The sequence below is a fragment of the Naegleria fowleri genome, assembly GCF_008403515.1.
Source record: "Naegleria fowleri strain ATCC 30894 chromosome Unknown tig66, whole genome shotgun sequence".
In the NCBI taxonomy this organism is placed as follows: Eukaryota; Heterolobosea; class Eutetramitea; order Acrasida; family Naegleriidae; genus Naegleria; species Naegleria fowleri.
This window is the reverse complement of record NW_025407998.1, coordinates 482,905-505,156: the sequence shown is the minus strand read 5'-3', so window position 1 is coordinate 505,156 and position 22,252 is coordinate 482,905. Positions and strand designations below refer to the sequence as shown.

Genomic DNA, 22,252 nt, shown 5'->3' with positions numbered 1-22,252 from the left:
TGTGATGTGAACATTGATGATGCCTCGGAATGAGTCGTTCACGCATTTTTTTCCCTCCTTTTCCATTTACAAAAATTTGTGATTTTAAAATAGAAGAAAAAATGTTACAGCCAACACCAACGACAACTCCATCGGCTTCTCCAGCTCCATCTTCCATTGAGGAGAAGGATGCTAAACCATCATCCAGTGCAGCAGGACTTCCTCCTTCCAACAACATAAAAGTGGCATTTACAGAGAAACAACTAGAAGAATATAAGGAGGCTTTTGATATGTTCGTTAATCAAGATATTGCAAAACAAGAACAAGAAGATTCTAAATTTAGGAGTTTCAAACGAGTGGATTCTTTCATGGAGAGGAAACCATCATCAAGTTTTATATTAAAACAAGCAGAAACGAAAACAGAGTCACGACAAACAGATAATGACAACGAATTCGATGAATATGGAGATTTAGTTTCGAGTGACAGTGATCAGGAGGAAGAAGAAGAAAACGAGCCAAGTATTAACTTGGCAAAATTAGGAAGTATCATGAGAAGCTTATTTCAAAATCCAACAGAAACTGAATTGAAAGATATGATTAAGGAGGTGGATGCGGACGGTAACGGAGAGATTGAATTTGATGTAAGTGCAGTTATTGTAAGAAATCATCTCAATTGTGACCTTGTTCAAACGATTTAGGAATTTCTCTTGCTCATGGCTAGCAAAGCCAATGAACTTGATTCGTTTGAAGAAATGAAAGAAGCATTCAACTTGTTTGACAAAGATAAGGATGGTATCATTACTGTGGGTGAGGTGCAAAAAGTGTTTGCTCACATTGGTTGTGATTTGACTCTGGATGAGTGTGATTTGATGATCAAAGAGGTCGATCAGACAGGAAAAGGAATTGGTATTGAATTTGAAGATTTTGTTAAATTAATGAAGATGAGTAAGGAAGAACTGAACGAATCTGTGAAGCACATTATTGAATATGACAACTGTCTTGAAGATTTACGAGAATTGCAAAAGGTAATTCATGAAGCTAACAGTGACGAGCAAAAACTCATCAATCAGGAGATTCTTCAACTGCAAGATGAGCTCATTCTCAAAAAGCAGTTGAGAGACAAACAAGTGTACAAGGGCAAACATACAAGAAAGATGTTAGCAAGTTGTTTGTATTAAAGAAATTTACTCTTCGTGTCTTTGAATAGTCTCCATGCTTTTTTCACTTGTTTGAATGATTCTTTGAATTCTGTTTTAAAATCTTTACGATCCATTGGCACATATTGTCTTGGTTGACAGAAAGTCTTATTTTCGTCATCCAATTCCCAGAATGCCTTATAACCACCTTCCAACACATAAATGTTAGGGAATGATAGTTTTGGATAATCATGTAAGTGACGAGCTCTGTCGTACTCACGCATTAATTTGTACATTTTTGGTGCTCTACATTGAGAATACTCACAATGGAATACAATAATTTGTCTTGTCGTATCAATAGTTGCATCTTGATTCGATTCAAAGTATTTTTCAATTAACTCTTGTGGTGTTGAAATATTAATGGCACCTCTAATATGTCCACCATTGTATTCATAAGAGAATCGACAATCAATAATGGTTACAGAGAGAGATGGATTATTCATAGCCTTCAGTAGAGTTTTTGAATCAATGCATTGACAAATTCCAATCTTTGGATGAGGAATAATCTCCAATAATAATTCATCCTGAGGATGAGCAGTCAATGGTGATGATAAGGAAGGAGAGGAAGGATCCAACTCACAAGTGCTGTTGCATATATTGGTACCACTTGTGCTATACCATGCATTGTAATCATGGATTGGTCCAGTTGTGGTACTTGGAGTAGTATTGGCAGCATTGATCGAGTGAGCAAATGGTGGTTGATGAATGTTGTTGAGAATGACATCATCTCCAAATCCAGCCATCAATCGTCTCGAAGATTCTGAAAAGGAGGCAAGTCTTGCAGAGTCATTCTCAGAAGCTTCCATACCAAATACATCATCATTTGAATTCATCAAGAGAGGAGAAATGAGTGGTAAATCATTCTCTTCTTCTTCTTCTTCAAAAGAACTCGAAGAAGGTAATACAAGATTAGGCTTTGCGAAGCTCGTCTTCTTTCGAGTGGAAATTTCCTTCTTGGATTTTGTTGAAAGACAACTCTTTGGTGAATGAATTGAACATTGATGAACCAAAGGTGAAAGTAAGGTATGTTGGTATGTTTGTTCAGACAACACAGATGGAGTCTGTTTCTTCTTGTCAATGACTAAGGAAGGTGTAATGGCATCATCATCTTCCCAACATTCATTATTCATCTCAGTAGTGCTTGAGAAGGACACACTTAAATTCTTATTGGAATCGAAGGCATTGAAACCACCACCACCACTACGACTACCATCAGCACTGGTGCATTCATCAAACTTTAAATTTCTACAAACGGAATTGGAGCCAAATGCCTTAAATGTGCGCGCGGTGGACATTGTTCCAAACATGTTCGGAGAGGACAGTAAAAGCGAACGACCATGTGGGGTGGGAATTTTTCTGCTCACACTCGTTTCTTGACCATCAATCTCCTCTTCTTCATTCTTGGTACTCAAACAAGAAGGTGGAGTAAGAATCAATCGTCTCTCAATGCTAGTCGTCATGGTCGTAGTAGTAGTGGTGCTACAAGTAGTATTTGGAAGAGCCTTATTATTTGGAGTCGAGGAGGAGGAGGAGGAACAACTTCTTCTACCTGCTGCTGAAAGAGAGGACATCCTTTCAGAGCATGAGGAATGAGTGTTCAAGTAAGGTGTCGAATGGTCATCATCATTCTCATCATCATCATCACCAAACAGTAATGAAGATGGACTATGAGTGAGGGCACAAGTTTGAGTGAGGGCACAAGTTTGGCCAAAATCCAACACTCGAGTGGGAGTTGTGTTGTGAGCACTCTGGAGAGGTGCTGTTGAGGTAGAGGTATTCGTTTCTAGAAAGGCACAAGAGGTTGGTGAGAGGGGTGGTCTTGGGGATGATGCATCATCGATCTTGTTCTTGCTGTTTTTCGAACAAGTAGGGGAGCTTGCTGAGGAGGGTGATGGAAGAGAGGAACCTTGTACTCTTTCATCCTTTTGGAATTTTTCATCAAGTTCCGAACAAGTCTTGTTGTTGTGGCGATGGATAGTGATGGACATCCATGATGATGATGATTCACCGTTATCAGTCGTAGTACTAGTATTACCATTGTTACTCTCCTTCTCAGAACGGAGAATGCTTTTGGGTGGAGAATTCAACAAGAGTGGAGGGAATGAACCTCCTCTCATCGTCTCTGTGCATGATAATGTATGACTTCGGGAGTGATGATTGCAATGATGAGATACTTTGACCTTCTTCTCTAAAGGAGAATATGAACTAGGTGTTGTTTGGAAAGCAATTACAGAGAGGGTTGAAGAATTCTTGGTTGGAAATATATTTTCCTTGTTCTCGGACAAGTAAGCCGATGTTGTTGGACTCAATGTATTTCTCTTCTGAAAGAATTTGGTGCAGAGTAAAGGCTTGGATCCATCAGAAACTTGTCGACGATCATGAACAGATTTACTGAGAGATGAAGACGACGAGGAGAATATTTCATCTGAATATTCTGATGATGATGATGTTGTTATTGTTCGATGAGTAGATTCATTTCGAACAAGAGGTATCCTTTGTTTTATTGAATGAGTATGCGATGATGAAAAGATAACATCATCCTCGTTATCATTGGATGGAGCAGAAAGATTTCCATCGTGGTGGCGTTGCCTCTTCATGTATTGTGTTGGTTTTTTGTTTTTGAGAGTGATAAGAACAACTTGAGAAACATTGGCGATGTGTGAAAAATCACTTCCCGCCAACAAGAATATTTAAAAATCTAACCGTTAACTGTTACCAATTTTAAATAAAGGCGCGTAATTAAGGGGAGGGCCTTAATATTAATTGGTCGAAACTTTCAAATGTCCCCGAAGAGAGTGACTGTTTGTAATTCTCAGATGCCAGAATTGGAGATCATTTTGGCTGTCCATCCTACCATGGCAAATTCTGAAGAGCATGACATTAAATAATTGGTGTTGCCTACCAGTTAAAAGACTGCTTTTGCCTGATCTCAAACCCAAAAATTTTCACGTTTTTATCAAACATAAAATACATCTATTGCTCAGGCAATGTCATGCCAACTCATTTAGCATCTTTTGCTTGTTCTCAATCGATTGAGCAATTGTTTTTTGCAAATTGGCTGATATCTCCTCTGCTTTCTGCTGGATCTCATCTTTCTGGGCTTGTATTGTTTTGGAAATTTCTTCATACTCTGAACTTGTAATGGTCATGTACTCGGAGCTTGGTGTGCTTGGTCGAATGAATGGAGTGTCGTCATGAGCTTTGAGTTTCTCCTGTGTGAGAAGCATTTCTTGTTGGTATTTCTCAATTTCTGGAGTTTCAACCTTCATGTGAGTGTTTTGTGGCAAATTGTGTCTTCGAGGTTCGTTGGAGCTTAAAGTTGTTGCAAGTAACTGCCAGTCTTCGGTATATTTGTAAAAATCTAAATCATCGCACCATTGGAGTAAATCATCCATTTCATCATCGACGTGTGCCACATCTCCAAACAACTCAATCTCTTCAAGTTCTGCAAGTAAGTCCTTTTCTTTCATGGTCAACGCAAGTATTCGCAAGTCTGATTGAGCGCTTCGTACATTGCTGTCCTCTGATATTGGAGTATCATCATCGAAAGCAGTGAATTCATCGTTTGGAGCGCTGTTCATAGTGGCCTGTGTTTTGATCATGTCCACCTTTTTCAGTTTAATGAGCCATTCCAATCTCTTTTTCCGCTTCTTTTTTAAAAGATTTTCTTTTCGTTTTGAAGGCATAAAGTGATAGGGTAAAAGTTTGTCAATGGCTTCTTGTTCACTTTTTACCGCTTGCAGAACCTTATAAGTTGTGCTTGGAAAAAGGCTGAACCGATTTTTCGTTTGACGAACTTCTTTTTTCACTCTGTCCAACAGGAAATTGGAACAAACATGAAACTGTTGGTCCAATAATATTTCTTCATGAACCAAAAGAGAGGTGGCGACAGGTCGCCATGAATTACGCTCCTCTCTTTGATACCAATCCTCAAAATCCCATTGCTTTGTAAGTAAATCTCTGTGATTTCCAAAATATACAGGTTGAATGGATATATTATTTACATCTCTACTGGCATAATTTCTGGGTGCAAATGCGTTAATATCAATCACAGGTTGTTTCATGAAAATTTTGTAATAAATTACAGGTGGAAATTGTGAACCTCCTAAACGAAATCGAATAAAAGCACCAATGGCAGGATCCAAAAGAGGAGCTTCTGATGGATTGATGGCTTTTAAAATATCATAAGGATGAGACCTTTCCTTAAACACGATTAATTGCTTGTAGAATTGAAATATTTGCTTATTGATACAATTTCTCCACCATTTTTGAATAATAAAAGCAGCATGACTTTTTCTGTCATAGAAATACATTTTGTACTTTCTAAAAAACACTTGTGTACTTCCAGTTTTCTCGAATAGTCTTCTTCTGTAGAGTCGATATCTCGATTGAATGACAGTGGCAGCAATGTGTGTTAATCTATTTCGTAATGCTTCATTATTACTATATTTCCACACCGCAATGATTTGATGAAACTTTGCTTGAAGAATTGGAATGTAAGTGGACATAAAATTTCTTAGATTGTCTTCGTTTTTTCGAGAGTTTGATGATATAAGAGCTTTTGTTGCATTTTCGAAGGCCTTATCGTATTCTCTTCGCTGCTCTTCTAATTCTAACTTTTTAGCAAGTCTCAATTCATGAATCCTTTTTGAATAAAATCCTCTTCTACTCAAAAAACCTTTCACGACTCGTTGGATCTCTACGGCAGCGCTGATGAATGCCATCAGTGGATGAAATTCAATATTTCTAATAAAATATTTTCGTTTGCTTTTGCTTGACCTTAGATTATATTTGAGGAAGACATTTTTGGGTTTTTTAGGCCTCTTTTGTTTTGCTTCAATGATAGAAGCGGAGATATTGATTGGTGATTTTTGTGGTGATGAAGGATTTTTCATGGGCTTGGAGAGAGTTGTAGTGTTATGGTTGTTTTGAGAAGATCCTGTCAATTCATTTCCGATCGTGTTGGATAAAGATGGAATGTTTGAACTCGACGATGAAACGAAGGAAGAAATAAGACCTTGGTTATTTGATGGATTTTCATTTTCTGAATTCGGGATTGGTGGTCGAGTTTGAGTTGGTGATAGAGAATCCATTGCTGCTCTTCCAGCAAGGGTGTTATAATTTACAACTAATCCTGTTGGCTCGGAGGTTGTAACTTCCATGGAGTCATTCAAACGAGAACAACAATAAATAATATTCGATTTTTTGTACAAATGAAATGGCAAACAAAAAGAGGAGCTCGCTCCGAAGAGAGTTGTAAATTATTTTTTGAGGCGCCATTTCGTGCAGGTGTCAAAACCTATCGAAAGTGGTATTCAAGTGCTGAACATATTTCATGCCCATGTTCGATAGTCGATGCATGTCTTATTCACAACTATCAAGATGTTTACGTGAAATGTGTCACACATCGAAGAATAGTTAATCCTTTTTATCGACCAACCGATCGCAACGCGGAATATCCTCACCACCTGTTGGGCATCACTGTTGGACGCTGTATTAAACATGTTGAGTTTATTGATAGAGAGATGTGACAGTAATTCTTCAGGATGATGATCCCGAGCGGATAAAGTGCTTGGATGACATGAAAACAACAACCTTAATATATCGAATTTATATTCTATACCTCCCAAACAAATAGGGAACAAAGTAAAGTCTGTCCAAGTCATCCGATGTTGTCCATTAGCTTAATCGTTGATTAAAAGAAAAATTTGAAAAGTTTAAATCAGTGACAGCAATATCGTGAATGGGGTTATATTTTGTCATTTCCACTAATATAAAAAGTAAGTTTGAACTCTTTAGACACTGATTTTCCATTCTCCACCAAACAAATCCTAAGTAAACAAATCCCGCAACAAGGAGCCGAAAATTGTTTTGAAATGTTGAGGAGCCAAAAAAAACCAAAGACAATCAAACCACCAACATTGACCCATGCAATGATTGCTACAGAAACAACGGTAAAAAGAAGGTATTCGAAAAAGCATGAGAAGCCAGTTCAAGACGAGCATTCATGGGCAAGGTTAAATTGAAGTTTTGAACGAACTGTGTGAACGTATTGACTGACCAAAAGAACTGACTTGGAATAGAGAGAAGTAAGCACCAGATCATCGCGACACAGCAAACGGAAACAGAAAAAGCTCTTTTATATCGAGAGAAAATACGATTATTTTCTAAACAGATAGAGAGGAAATGCAACTGCAATATCGCCGAAGATGAAATGTATGTCCTTTTAGTCCAGAATTGATACTGTCTCAATTATTGAAGAAACATCTTTACCGTGAAAATGTTTTCCAAGTATCCATCTCACAAGTGGAGAAAGGTCCACAATTACAATAGGAAGTCAAACAAGGTCTAAATAACTAAGGATGAAATTGTGAATGAGGTGTCCAGACTGTTGAGCGAAGATTCTTTTTGAAAACAAGAGAAGCTTTTTTGTCTTCACGATAAAAAATCTTAAAAGCAAAAAAAATATTTTCTCGAGGCGAATAATTCCTCTCCGCTGATATTTCATCACGAAAAGGTTTCAATTTTGTGTGAGAGTCGTGTGTGAATATCAGCCACATCATCATTATCATCATTGTCGTTTTATTATTTGCTCTTTCAAAGATCTTCAATTCTCTGCTCTTTTATCATTCCGTACGTGTGTGTTGCGAGTAACAACGTTCCCAATCTCTCTCACCCAAATTGTTTCTTCTTGATAACAGACTTGATTCAAATGTCCTCAACCATAAACTTTCTCTCCGAAACCAATCATTGTGGGCAAACACTGCTTCAACTTGTTGCTCACGGTAACGCCATCATTGCAGAGCTATTGAGATTGAGTCATTACATTCCACCCGTGTTTTTCCTCGATGATAAGAAATATCAATATATTATATTTGATTTTAAATATTTAAAAAATCAAGATGCTTATGATAATAGAATTACATCGAGCTCCGATTTACTTGACTTGGATGAAAGTTTTAAAGAGAGTCATATGCCTATATTAGAAAGATTTTACACTCTATTCAAGGCAATTTACAATTACTATAAGGATTTTATTAAATTTATGAACGATCTTGATCAAGGCTATTATATTCAACAAACGTTGGAATCTATTTTGGTGAATCAAGATGGCAAACAATTGTTAGCTGAATCTCTGTATTTATACGGAGTCATGCTCATGTTACTTGATTTGAAAATTCCAGGTATTGTGAGAGAACGAATGCTCATGTCTTATTTCAGATATAAGGGTGCGGGTGAAATTCCGAATATTGATGATGTTTGCAAATTGTGTCGAAGCACAGGCTTTGATTCGACCTATTATTTACATCGGGAATATTTTTATCAACATGGCGGAGGCGTAGGTTCGAATTCCGGTGCATTTTTTGATTATTCTTCTGAGAGTGGTAGCAGCAGTGGAATGCCTACTTCGTCCTCAACATCACCCAACTCTCCAAATGTTGTTGGTGGGTCCAACATGCAATTACATGGTGCCCCACCTTCATTTCCTGAAGCATATCCAACCGATTATTTCAATAGATTTCCACTTCCTGATCAAGTCGTAAGCATGATCATTGGTCGACTACGTTCCGATGACATTTATTTACAAACCTCTTATTATCCACTTCCAGAACATCGAAGTGTTGCTCTCTCTACACAAGCAGCCATGCTCTATATCATTTTATACTTTAAGCCCAACATGTTGAATAATGAAATGGCCATTATGAGAGAGATTGTGGATAAACACTTTCCTGATAATTGGGTCATTTCGTATTATATGGGATTCACTGTAGATTTAACAGTGGTTTGGAAAGATTTTAAGGCGGCAAATTTGGCGATTCAAAATATTGTCACTTTGAATCATGTGAAGAATTTAACCGAGTCCTTCCACAACATCTCTCTTCCAAAATTAATTGATCAATTGAATCAATACCTTGTGGAGGGTGTTCTTGTTGAAGAATATGTTCTCGACAATATTAACAAATTAGTTGCATGTTTGAGAGATTGTAATGTTACTCTCCGATGGTTATTGCTACATCGTACTTCACAAAATAAGAAGGTGAATGAGTTGATCAGTTCCATGACCAATCCAGAAGAAATTCTACTTCTTTTATTGAATACTGCTCAATTTGAATTTTTATTGAAACAAATGTTTCAAGAAATGTTAGACTCTAAAGAAGCCAAATGGACCCAATGCAAAGATCAAGCTCAAAATCGAATGATTGAACTCTCTCAATATTTTTCAGGTGAAAAAGCACTCACACCCATCAAAGATGAACAATTACAAAAATGGTTCTCCGACATGAGTAGCCGAATTAGTGAATTGGATTATCATGATTCCACACTGGCTGGACGAAGAATTCAACAAGTCATTTCTGCATTGGAAGATGTTGAACAATTTCATCAAATTGAACAATCTCTTCAAGTGAAACAATATCTCTCTGATACTCGATTGCTATTGAAAAAGATGATTCGTTATGTGAATATTCGAGAAAGTGTATTGGTTGGTATTGCCATTGTGAGTGATATTTCCTATGCTTGGGAAATTGTTGGAGATTATGTCAAATCCATGCAAAGAAGAATCAAAAAGGATCCATCTTTGATCATCAAGATGAGATCTACCTTTTTAAAATTGAGTACCATGCTTGAACTACCTCTTGTGAGAATTTCTCAAGCAAAATCTCAAGACATTGTGAGTGTTTCACAATATTATAGTGGTGAATTGGTGAAATTTGTGAGACATACTTTGGAAATTATTCCAATGAGTATGTTCAGTATTTTGAACAAGATTATTGATGTTCAGACGAATCGATTGGAAGAATTACCAACCAAATTACCAAGAAGTGAATTGAAGAGATTTTCACAACTCGATGAAAGATATGATTTATCTCGTGCCACTTATGAAGTGAGTAAATACACAGAAGGAATATTAGCCATGGAGAGAACATTGATGGGTATTGTTGAAATTGATCCAAAACAATTACTTGAAGATGGTATTCGAAAGGAATTGGTTCGACAAATTGCATTGGCTCTTCATTCGAATTTAATTTTCACTTCTTCACAATATGGTTTTGATTTGTTGAGACTTTCACCACAACAACATCAGGATGAGAGTGGTGGTGCTAGTGGTAGTAGTATCACTAGTGGAGGTGGAAATGTCTCTCAGAGAGGTGGTGGTGGGGCTAATAATAGCAATTATCGTATTGATCAACTCATTGATCAACTGGTTTCCAATTCTTCACTCAACAACAAAAAGATGGAATCTGTATTATTGATTGAATCTGCTAAACAATTTGAAGAGAAACTTACCAAATTATATTCTCAATTGGATGGTATGCTAAGATCTTTTGAATACATTCAAGACTATGTACATGTCTATGGTTTGAAATTATGGCAAGAGGAATTCTCTCGTATCATCATGTACAATGTGGAACAAGAATGTAACACTTATTTGAAGAGAAAAGTATTTGATTTCCAATCTCTCTATCAATCAGAAGTTATTCCAATTCCAAGATTTAGACCAACTCTCTCTCAACAAATGAGTGACAAACAATCCATTACGATTTTAAATTTTATGGGAAGATTAATGGTTGAAATGTTAGTTCATACAGATACTCGTAGAACAGTCTATATTGAACAACTCTCAGGATGGTATGATTACGATAGTTGTGTTGTTCCAGAAACGAAACAACAATCGGATCAATCAGTGAAACAAGAAATTATTGGTTTGACTTGTTTCTCATTGTTACAACAAACCATTTCAAGTTATGGACTCGTTGGATTGGATTTGTTGTTGAGTTATCGAATTGTTACTTTATTGAATCAATATGTGAAACAATATTTGAGACATTTGAATGATCATGTGAAAAAACATATCAAATTATTTGAAGATTATTTAACACCACCCAATACATTGCCTGAAGGATTATGTAAAACCTATGAACAGATTTTGGGTGCTCTTCCAAATACTTTCTTCACACATGTATTCTTGTATTATGTCATGCAAGTAGGAACATGTCAGTTATTGAGAAAACACATTGCATCTCAATTATTATTTACATGTAAATTGAATGCCATGCCATTATATAACACTCTGACCAATCTCAATCAAGGAATTTTGAAGGATGTTGAAAGATATTTTGATATTCACTATAAGAATCAATTGAATCAAAAGTTATCAACACCTTCTTTGAAAGCTTCTCCAAAGACCTCAATATTACCTCTCGCTCAAACAGGATCAGCTGCTTCATCTAGTACGACAAATCCTCCTCAACATGGCATTCATCTTTCAATTGCTAGTACCAAACAATTACCAAATTCAATGATTGGATATCCAAGTGAAAATAATCCCATCTTTTCTGAACTCACTCAATATCTTCAGACAAGTGGTATGCATCAACCTTTTGAAAAGGTTTATATTACTCCTCAATACAATACTTCGAGTACCATGACCACAAGTTCAGGAGTATCAAGCACTTACAACAATATTCAGCATGTGGCAGTAACCATGTTTTTATTTGTGTTGTACTGTATTGAAAGATTTACATACATTTCTAGCATTGATTGTTTAGTGAGTAAGAAGAAGGGTGATATTTTGGATGGCACACCTTTTATTATTGGAATTTACACCATTTTAAGACAATTCCATTCAAGTGAGACTCATTTGTTTTTGGCATACATTGGTCAATATATTAGAGCGAACACAGACCAAATCAATATTGAAAAGAAGGGAGCATCTATTCCTGATAATGTTATTTTCATGTTGAGATTTGTCCAAAGATTTTGTAAATACGGAAATATTAGCCAGAAAGTGTTGGATTGTCATGTTCCAGCCTTTTTATTCACCAAGCTTGTTGATTAATGGAGTGTGTGGACTATTTGTTGCAATAAAAGATCTTTGTTCTTTTGCCTCAAAGAATGAATTGGAACATTTTTTATCTACCTCAAAGAAGAATTTCATTTTGACAAAGAGTTATGTGAATTCGTTTTGTACTTAGATCATATCTGGAAGTATCTCATCATCAAGAATAAAATCGTCATCAAGTAAGGGCGCTTCTTGACGGGTGTGAGATTCCGTTTTGATCTTCTTTGTTTCAGGTTCTAATTGATTTTCCTGATTCGTACGGGATGATTCTGGAGCACTGCTGCTTAGGGAGTGGATGGTCGTGCGAGGTGAAGTTAAGTTCGTTATCTTATTGGGAGTGGTGTGTGTTCTGATGGGAGGTGTAACCACCAGTGGCACTTGTTGTTTGGTTTGTTGTGAGGAAGTGCTTGTTCTCATGTTGTTGACTTGAAGAGACATTGGTGCCTTGCTGGGTGTCGAGTGAGAGTAGGACGCACCAGTTGTTGTTGTTACTTCTCTCTTGAATGAATACTTTTCAAACAGTTGTGCCAAGTTTGAGGAAGCACTGGGTGATGATTTTGTAGAGCTATTTCCAACTGGACTTGGTATGGAAGGAATGGAAGAGGTTGTTGTTGTTGAATGTGCAACAACACATTGTGGAAGAGGAGGAGGTGGTGGTGTGAATGTTTTAGAGTTTGGTGTGGTTGTTGTTGTTGTGGGAGGACTATTCATTAACAAACGAGGTGATGGCCGACTCTGAGGAGGAGTTGTTGTTGAGAGGTGATTGGTATTTGATGTTTCTCTTTTCGAAAATGTGGTCATCATCAACATGGATGGATCAGAAGTAGTAGTAGTACTACAACTACTAGTAGTAGTAGAAATAGAGGTTGTTCTCTTGAAAGCATTTGTGAATTTCGAGAGAGATGAGTCATTCAGAATGTGTGATGGTGTCGATGATGGTGTGGATTTGTGGTTCTTGCATACATTCTCTTCTGTTTTTTGGATCATCTTATCAGGATTGACTAAATCATCATGACTTTCCTCATCACTTGGTTGAGTGACCACATGTTGAGAGCTTGTTGGATTCTTAAAGAATGGACTTGTTTTCATGATTGGTGATTGTTTCTTGGTTGGAGTTTGTGGTAATAAGGAAGAACGGTGTTGTGTGAATGTTGTTGTTGTTGTTGTTGTTGTTGTTGTTGTTTGAGAAGACACTTCCTCCTCTGTCGAATCACTCGACAAGAGAGATCGATTTCGTTTTTTCAACAACATGATGGATTTCTTTTCGAGAGACAAGTCATCCTTCTCCTCTTCTTCTTCTTTCTCATCATCATCTCGAAAGGAACGATTAAACGTTTTACAAGTTTTGGTCTCAACTGAGCTCAGTGAGGAGAGTGTTTTGAGAAGAGCTGTTTTTCCATCTTCACGTGAATGGTGTTCTTCTGTTAATTCCTCTAACTTCATGGCATCTCGAACATTGGGAGGTAACGATTCACCATTCTTTGGAAGATGCATCAATTGTCGAAGAATGTCAAGACCACATTTGCGTTCCTTGTTGTTGATTGTCATCATGTCCATACACATACTCGTATTATTGTTATTATTATTACTACTACTAGCAATATTACTACTACTACTACTACTACTATTACTGCTGCTACTACTACTATTCGTCGTAGGGTTATTATTACTACTCCTAGTAGTACGACGAATAGCAATATTACTACTACTACTACTACTACTACTACTCGTGAGATCATTATTCATGGTGGTGTTCTTGTTGTTGGTTTCATTGTGGATCGTAGGATTAAGGTTTTTACGAGTCGTTCGTATAAGACCCTCTTTTTGAAGAGAATTGTTTTTTGAAGAGTTATTCTTGTGGTGGTGGTACGAGTGGTGGTGGTGGTGGTGGTCAATGAATTCCAAGTCGCCCTTCTCTTCATCCATTGATGTGGTTAATGGATCCTTCTCTTCATCATCCTCTTCATTGTCATCACGAATCATGACTTTTGACCTTCGAGATGACTTGGATTTTCCTTCTTCTTCAAAATGTTCATACATTTCTGCCAAGTGTTCTTCTTCTTCATACATGTTGTCCTCTTCGTCATTCTCTTCATCATCATTCTCTTCATCCATCATGATTGAATCATTACGAGTACAACATCGTGGTAGTGTTCTTCTTCTTTCAAATTCCACTTGTTGTACATTTTCATCGACATGTGATTCTCCATCCACGGACTTTCCAACCACATCTAACTTTCTTTGAAGCATGGGCCACATGTATTCATCAAAAGTACCCTTTCCTAATAAATACTTGATATGAACAGAATCTTTTTGACCAATACGATGCACACGATCTTCTGCTTGTCTCAAATCACTTGGAGTCCAATATAATTCTGCAAATAAAACAGTACTGCATGGAGTCATGGTATAACCAACACCAGCAGCTTTAATCGAGAGAATGGCCACCCGACAATGTCCATTTTGTTTGAAATTGGTGACTAGAGATTGTCTTCGATTGGAATCTGTAGAACCATCAATTCGAATGTAATAATCACCTGAATGTGTGTGTGTGTACATGTGTGTGTGTGTACATGTGTGTGTGTGTACATGTGTGTGTGTGTACATGTGTGTGTGTGTACATGTGTGTGTGTGTACATGTGTGTGTGTACATGTGTACAATCATATCAATTTGTGAAGGTCATAAAGATGGGTGTTTTTAGATTCAAATTTCATGAATCATCATCATCATCATTGAATAAGATCACCATTTCGAAATCATCATCATTGAATATTGTACAATCAATATGAATCATCATCATTGATTCATTGAATATAAATCATAGGAATGATTGAATACAATCCCATTATCATCGACGACATTTCTTCTCAACTTACCTCTCATCTTCTTTTCAAGTTCTGATTCTTTAAATTTCAATTGATAAAACTTGGCAAGTTCCTTTGCCACACATTCTTCAACACCATCCAATACTTCAGTATGATAAGCAAATACAAGAAATTTCAAATCTCCAGTATTTTCAATCATATCTGCAATATATTCCTTAACAGCTGGTAATTTAGCAACTCCAGTCATGTTATACATTCGAAATATTTCAGAATTCTTATCAAAATTATGTTGAAAATGATCTTGTTTGGTCATGGCATGTTTCATCTTTTCAATGGCATTCTTCATCTTTTCAGCTGAGTATTTAATTCGTTTCAAGTCATTGGGTGAAATGGTTAATAGAACTTGTTGTCTTTGTTTTGGTGGTAATTCAGAGAGAACGGTTTCTTTTCTTCTTCGAATCATGACCGTTCGACTCAATAAATAATTTAATTCCATCACATTGGAACTTCCATTATCATCGACATAATGAAGAGTTTCTTTGGCATCACAATATCGAGTGGTGAAGGCTGTTTTTGTAAATCTAAATTCTCGATCCAATAAGAGAGAGAGTTGAGGAAAGAGTTCTTTTGGTCGACTCAATGCAGGTGTACCAGTGATCATGACAAGACGTTCGACTTTCTGTAAAAAAGGAACTATTTTTTGACTTCTTTTGGTGCTGGTGTTTTTAAGAGAATGACTTTCATCACAAATCACACATTTGAATTTCACTCCATTCAAAATGGCACCATCTGCATGTTCATCTTGTGGATTCTCTGCTAACATATTGGTAGCTATTGTATAGGAAATAATATTAATATATCCATCTGGTATTTGTTTTCCATTTTCAATAATTTTGATATTTTCAGTTGTAATATCTGAATGACCCTTTTCACCTGTAATAAACCAATCTTCAATTTCTTTTCCCCAATTGTGTTTCAATGATGAAGGACAAATGATTAAAAGTGGCCAATCTTGTTTAAAGTAATACATGGTTGAGAATCCTTGCAGAGTCTTTCCTACTCCCATTTCATCACCAAAGAGTACTTTACCATCTCGTTTCACTGCAAATGCAATTCCTTGTTTTTGAAATGGTCTTAATTTTGAATAGACATATTTTGGAAACTTGTCTTTAAAATTTAATTCTTCACAAAGTGCATCGACATTGGATAAATCAATGGCTGGATAATGATTCAAAATTATTTTTGTACCTTCAGGAAAATCAGAAATAATTATATGAGCACCTTCTACTCGAGTTTCTAACAAGAATTTCTTTAGAGTTGCATGTTCAGTGAGTGGAATGATAAATTCCAAATCATTAAATTTTGTAATTTTCTTATCAAACAAGTCATTGAGAGATTTTATCAATTTGTTGGTAATTGTTCCTATTCTAGGAAAGGTCAATAAAATGCAATCGTAATTGTCTTTTTGAATAGAAAGTGTTTCATGTCGATCTTTGAGTTGTTTGTTTGCTTGTTGTAAAATATTACTTCCAACGAGTTGAAAATTGATCAAATAGGGAGGACCTAACTTGATGTTAGATTCTATCATTGTTGAAGTAAAAGCACCACCACCACCACCACCACCACCTCTCCACGATGATGATGGATTGTCCAAATATAAAGCTGGTTTTGTTCCTTCACGGCACCATTCAAAATGACAATTTTGTGCTGCTGTACATGTCCAAAACAATCGACCTTTGGTTGGTCCTTCCTTGACCACTCTTCTTTGTATGCATGCAATTTGATGTTTGGGACATAACGGAGCACTGATGACATCGTCACCAACAATTTGGACGTCGTTGGATGAATTGGATGAAGAGTTTGAAGGATTTTTGGTTGAAAGACGATCGGAAGTCGTAGTAATAGTGAAGGCTTTGCTTGTTTGAAAGGTATTAGAGTTTGAAGAATGATTCATTGATGAAGAGGATCGAAGTGAAAAGGAAGAGTTGTTGTTGTTGTTAGGATTCCACATGAAGAATTTACATCGTTGTGGATCCTTGAAATCTCGAGCACAACTCCAATATTCTTTTCCTGCATTGACTCCGTTCTTGGTGGTTCGGAGTTGTGCCAAAGACCCACACGAACAGTAAATAAATTCACCCTTCGAAGAAGAATCCGATGATATCATTGTTATATATATTGTTCGTTTGGATATAATTAAAAGATTGTGATTCTTTAAAAATGAATGTCTGAATGTGGAAGGGCAATAAAAACGAGGGTCAACAAAAAGTCAGTGATGAATATTTTTTTTGTCTAATTTTTTCCATCAAGTGTTGGAAATGTGCTAAACAACAGATGGTTGTGAACATTTAGGATCTTTTTGACGATGTCAATATAAAACACACGTGATGTATACCTGCCCACCTTCATCAATGATTGATCAGTGGAGGAAGGATATGTCAGTTTCATGATGCAGTTGAGAGAAGGTCAGAATTTACTTTAATTAAAAAAAAATGTCCAATACCACCAAAACCATCCTCATTCTTTATGCTTCTCAATCTGGCACATCGGAATATCTTTCCAGTCAATTGTATGAAAATTTGAAATTGAAATTATCGGATATTGTTCATAATATTCAATGTGATTCTATTGAGAATTTTGAACAATACTTTTTCAATCCACTTCAACAACCAACTTTATATTTATTTGTGATTAGTACTTCCATGGAGGGATCTCCACCTTCATCGATGAGTGATTTTTCTGATTACATTTCCACTCAAAAGGCAATGACTGTATTTTCAAATCCTAATTTTGAATATTCAATTTTCGGAAATGGAAATTCAAATTATGAAGAAACCTATCAACAAGCATCAAGACAATTTAAAGAAGTATTAATATCTAAATTCAATAGAAACCCACTCATTGAATGTAGAGAAGGAGATCAGTCTGAAGGAAATGCAGAATCTGAATTTGAAGAATGGGAATCTTCAATCATTCATTATTTCAAAAGGGATGATTGATTCAATCCATTGAAATAATAAAAATCATGAAGAGAGAGTGATCGATGTGATTGAAACAATTCGAGAGATGATTCTTATATCATCATTCAACCTTTTTTAACATCATTCAACAAATGAAAAAGTGAATATCGACAATTATAACCATTTTCAAAGGATAAGATTCCTTGACATTCATATGTAATGGAGCAGACATCAAGTTGCTTTTATTTTGGGAATGTCAATTTATTTCAAAGTTTGAGTCATGGAGCTCTCACACTCAAAGTGATGATTCAATGATTGGATCCTTGCACTACTACGGTACTACTACTTGGATTGAGTGGGTGCAAAAGTCTCATTCGCCTTCACTGAGTCAACTTTTGGTGTTGGGAGTGGCAATTTGAACGGTACTTGATGCAACATGTATTGAATCATGAATTTGCCTTCATCAATATCTTCATCAGTAATCATGTCACTCACCACTTGTTTCAATAATGAAGAGTTTTCATCCGATTGAGTCATACTACTATTCATGGTGACAATCATACTTTGAAGTAAACATGAACATGCCATCACATAGACTCCACTCATACCCGATTTGAGTAATTTAGATTTCAAATCATCTCCACCACTAACACCACCACTAACACTGGAGAGGAATAATTCTTGAATTTGTAAACTCCACTTTTCATTTCGAGTGACCATGAGAATGACTTGAAGTAATCTCCAATACCATGCGAGTAAGACTTGTTCTTCACTGTCTTGTACCTTGTCGAATAAATAATTTTCAACCAAATCAGAGAACATGGAACTTGTATGATCATACTTGGTCTGACACAAATATTCATATAAAATAAAAGAATACATTTCAATACATTCAGTAGCATCTTCCTCAATAGATTCAATGAGATGTGAAATGAGAGTTTTCAAATTCTTTTCATTCAATTCCTTTTCATTCTTCAATGCATGAATGATTAAATTTTCTGAATAGAATGCACTGGTAATACCATCACGATATTCACCTAATGAAAACCCATAATCATTGAAATGATCCACATTGTAAAGAGTATCTGGATGATCAGATTCTAATTCACTTCTATCTTTGAGAGTAAATAATTCTTGTAATTGAACATCTTCTGAAAAGAGAGATCCTTGATGAATGATCAATTCTTCTAATAATGGATTGTTTGATGGTTGTGAATCATGTTTGATTTCTTTCAATAGTAATTCCTTAAGAGAACAAGATGTTGGTAAAGATTGAATGATAAATGAAAGGTTGGCATCATTCTGTGGTGATTGGAATTGTGTGAATATATTCTTGATTCTATTCTCTACCAAGGTCATTTTCTTTTTTGTAAGAATATTCAAAGACAACAAGGATGCAAGAATATCCATAATAATTTTGGAACGATGAGCATTGAATTTGGATGATTTTTGAGGAAGTTTGAATGAATCTTCAATCTCTTCTTCTTCTTCAGAATCTTCTTCTTCTTCTTCATCATCATTCTCCTCAAATAGTCCTTCTTCATCTTCCAATTCAAAATTCTTGACATTATTTGCTAATAAATATTCCAAATATTGAACAAGTGTTTGTAAAATTCTTGTACTTGTCTGATCTAACAAAAATATATTCTTGATTCTATTCTCTAACAAAAAATTGTCTTGAGAGCAAAGGACCAAGGCTTCGCTCAATACTCTCAAAAAGAGTAAACAATTGGCTTGAATCGTTGGTGATTCACGATTCACTTCTAATAATAGACCATGTCCAATCATTTTCACAAACTTTTTCAAAATGGTATTACTATTATTACTACTTAAAATTCCTTGAATGAATAGCTCAGAAAAACTCACTAAAAATCTCAACACATAACTTGCTGCTTCTCTCTTCTCTTCTTCATCGACAAGACTTGGATTCAATACATTTTCATTCAAAGTAGAACATATTGTGAGAATCTTTTCTGGATTCACATGTCCAATCAATGAAGTTCTCAATGGAAGTGCTGAATATTTAATTTCATCATCACTGTGATAAGAGAGAATCATAATCACACCATAAAGAGATTGAAGTGATGGAATGGAAGAATCAATAGTAGTATTCGTAGTAGTATGATCAACATTGTAATACAAATCAATCACTCTTGCCAATTTCAATGTTGCAATAATAATGACCATTTCTTGATTAGGAGAAGTCAATAACTTTTCAACTAATTGAATGACTTTGAGACACGAGGATGAGAAGGAGTGTTGTTTCAAATAGATTAAAAATGATGAAAGAGCATGAATTGCTGCACATCTAGGATAATCTGAATTGTTTGAACCATTCATTGTATCTGTAGCACCAAAGAGTAAGACTTGAAATATTTTTTGATTCAATTCCATATTTGTACATGGTTCAGTATTTTTAGTTTTCATAAATAAATCTTCAAAGGCTTTGAATACAGATTCTCTCACTTCATAATTTGTGCTTTTAGATTCTTCAATTAATACTGAAATGACATGTACAGTCAATTGAGTAATTAAATCTTCAAGAGAGGTGTTCAAAGTGGTAGTAGTAGCAGTGGTGGTGGTCGTATCCAAAGTAGGAATAATAGTTTTCATAAAGATTTGCACAGCTGCTCGATTCAAACACAACATGGCTCCCGATTTGATCGGATACGAAGCATGGAATGTATTCTTATAGACCAATGATAATAAATCATTTAAAAATGAATGTTGAATCATTTGAATGAGAAGAGATCCATTCGAGATTAATTGAATCACACTATAATTACCAGCATCTAATAAGAGAGGATCATCACTCTTCAACATGAATATAACACTATCCTTAATAAAATTAAAATAGGAAGGAATAATTCCTTCATTAGAATTCAAATGACAATAGGGAGAGAGTATTTGTTCAGCATTGTTGCAATCCATATTGGTGGTATTCATGACGAATATGGTAATAAATAAATTGCAAAGAGTTTTACCAGCTATAGCATTTGGATTTGAAGCTGATTTGTCATGTTTGGATGTCTCCGGAATGCATGTCAATACTTTGAAAAGACATGAATTAATGGATGACACAAGTTGAGAGGAAAGTGTTTTCAAAACATTCACTGATTTTGAAATACTTTCAAATGCAAGACAAACACCATGTTTGAATTGCCATTTCATTGGAGAAGAGCAGTTATTCAATAGAGAAATCAATTCCTCTAAAATACTGGAAATTGTAATAGTACTTGTAGATGCAGTAATTGATACAGCACCAGAGGAGGAAGATGTTTCTTCTTGATTTTCTAAACAACGTTTTGAAAGGTCTTCATATGCGATTAACATGTTCAAGAAATTCAAAAATAACAATCCATTTGCTCTTCTTACATCAATGTCTTGGTCATGGAATCTTTCGAATATTACCTTTTTGAATTGGCTTAATAAGGAAGGAATATTCGCACACATGTCATGAATCACTGGTGATTCCAAGGCTTTGGTTAAACTTCTAACAGCATATCTTCTCACATAGGATGAATAACTTTCAAATTTCTGATCACTCGTGTTCTCGAAAAGTATATTAATGATAAATTCAAAATCATCACGAGAAATCATGGAACAATTCTTTAGGATATATCCCAATGTATTCATCAATCCTTCAACAGCCTTGTAAGGCTCATCAGGTTGTTTCTTTTTTGGGTGTTGTAAAATATCTAAAATAAATTCTCTTGAAAGAAACGACTCGACACCAATGACTTTGGAAAGACCACCCAAAGATTGAGCAGTAGCATCTCTGACTTCTCTTTTGGAGTCGGTAATATTATCAAGTAAATGTTGCAAGACTTGATGATGTTCCGAGCCTTGTTGTTGCTCAGAAGATTTTAATAATTTGAGTAAATCATCCTTTGAAAAAGTAAAGTAAAAGTGGATGAGAGCAAATGAAATGGTTTGCTTGAAGGACCAATCATCAAAATGAGAGAGAATATCTTCAAAAATAGAGAATAATGATGGAGCATGTTGTTGAAGAGTAGTACTAGGATGATTGTACTCTCCCGATTTAATTTCATCAAATACTCTATCTAGAGCATCAATGAGAAGTTGTTTCTTTGCTCTATTGGGTCTGCCAAGTTGAAAAAGTTGCAAGTTAATATTTGAAGGAGAACAATATAAGAGACATTGAATATATAAAAGACATTTTGTTTCAATCAAAATATATCTACTAGTTCTTTGAGCAAATACATACTTGTCGTGTTTCGAAATTTCAATCTTTTCTCTCAAATCATTGAGAAGAGTGGGCCAAACATCAGCTGTGGTGGCACTGCTCATTTTGTTTTCGGAAGTCAAACGCAACACAATTTCTGAACGGAAATTTTATTCGAGAACATTCCTTCTCGGCAAGATTGAATTCTTGTGCTTGGAATTCCACGCACATGCCACGGTTGTCAATTCTTTGAACCAACTGC

At 35.7% G+C, this 22,252-nt stretch overlaps 7 protein-coding genes across 7 annotated transcripts; 3 read left to right on the top strand and 4 right to left on the bottom strand.

Moving 5' to 3' along the window:
* Positions 1-101: 101 nt before the first annotated feature.
* FDP41_009037 (uncharacterized protein) lies at positions 102-1,095 on the top strand (the record flags this gene model as incomplete). The annotated part of the gene is made up of 3 exons (XM_044712954.1): positions 102-620; positions 678-1,004; positions 1,069-1,095. 3 exons carry the CDS (start codon positions 102-104, stop codon positions 1,093-1,095), a joined length of 873 nt encoding a protein of 290 aa, XP_044557502.1.
* A 58-nt stretch (positions 1,096-1,153) lies between these two features.
* On the bottom strand, positions 1,154-3,772 carry FDP41_009036 (uncharacterized protein; the record flags this gene model as incomplete). The annotated part of the gene is made up of 1 exon (XM_044712953.1): positions 1,154-3,772. One exon carries the CDS (start codon positions 3,770-3,772, stop codon positions 1,154-1,156), a length of 2,619 nt encoding a protein of 872 aa, XP_044557501.1.
* A 393-nt stretch (positions 3,773-4,165) lies between these two features.
* FDP41_009035 (uncharacterized protein) lies at positions 4,166-6,337 on the bottom strand (the record flags this gene model as incomplete). Its single annotated transcript, XM_044712952.1, has 1 exon — positions 4,166-6,337. One exon carries the CDS (start codon positions 6,335-6,337, stop codon positions 4,166-4,168), a length of 2,172 nt encoding a protein of 723 aa, XP_044557500.1.
* A 1,550-nt stretch (positions 6,338-7,887) lies between these two features.
* On the top strand, positions 7,888-12,015 carry FDP41_009034 (uncharacterized protein; the record flags this gene model as incomplete). The annotated part of the gene is made up of 1 exon (XM_044712951.1): positions 7,888-12,015. One exon carries the CDS (start codon positions 7,888-7,890, stop codon positions 12,013-12,015), a length of 4,128 nt encoding a protein of 1,375 aa, XP_044557499.1.
* Positions 12,016-12,147: 132 nt separating this feature from the next.
* FDP41_009033 (uncharacterized protein) lies at positions 12,148-17,011 on the bottom strand (the record flags this gene model as incomplete). Its single annotated transcript, XM_044712950.1, has 2 exons — positions 12,148-14,555; positions 14,896-17,011. The coding sequence occupies 2 exons, from the start codon at positions 17,009-17,011 to the stop codon at positions 12,148-12,150; spliced, it is 4,524 nt and encodes a 1,507-aa protein (XP_044557498.1).
* A 325-nt stretch (positions 17,012-17,336) lies between these two features.
* FDP41_009032 (uncharacterized protein) lies at positions 17,337-17,843 on the top strand (the record flags this gene model as incomplete). The annotated part of the gene is made up of 1 exon (XM_044712949.1): positions 17,337-17,843. One exon carries the CDS (start codon positions 17,337-17,339, stop codon positions 17,841-17,843), a length of 507 nt encoding a protein of 168 aa, XP_044557497.1.
* A 303-nt stretch (positions 17,844-18,146) lies between these two features.
* FDP41_009031 (uncharacterized protein) lies at positions 18,147-22,115 on the bottom strand (the record flags this gene model as incomplete). The annotated part of the gene is made up of 2 exons (XM_044712948.1): positions 18,147-21,909; positions 22,033-22,115. 2 exons carry the CDS (start codon positions 22,113-22,115, stop codon positions 18,147-18,149), a joined length of 3,846 nt encoding a protein of 1,281 aa, XP_044557496.1.
* Between the last annotated feature and the right edge of the window lie 137 nt (positions 22,116-22,252).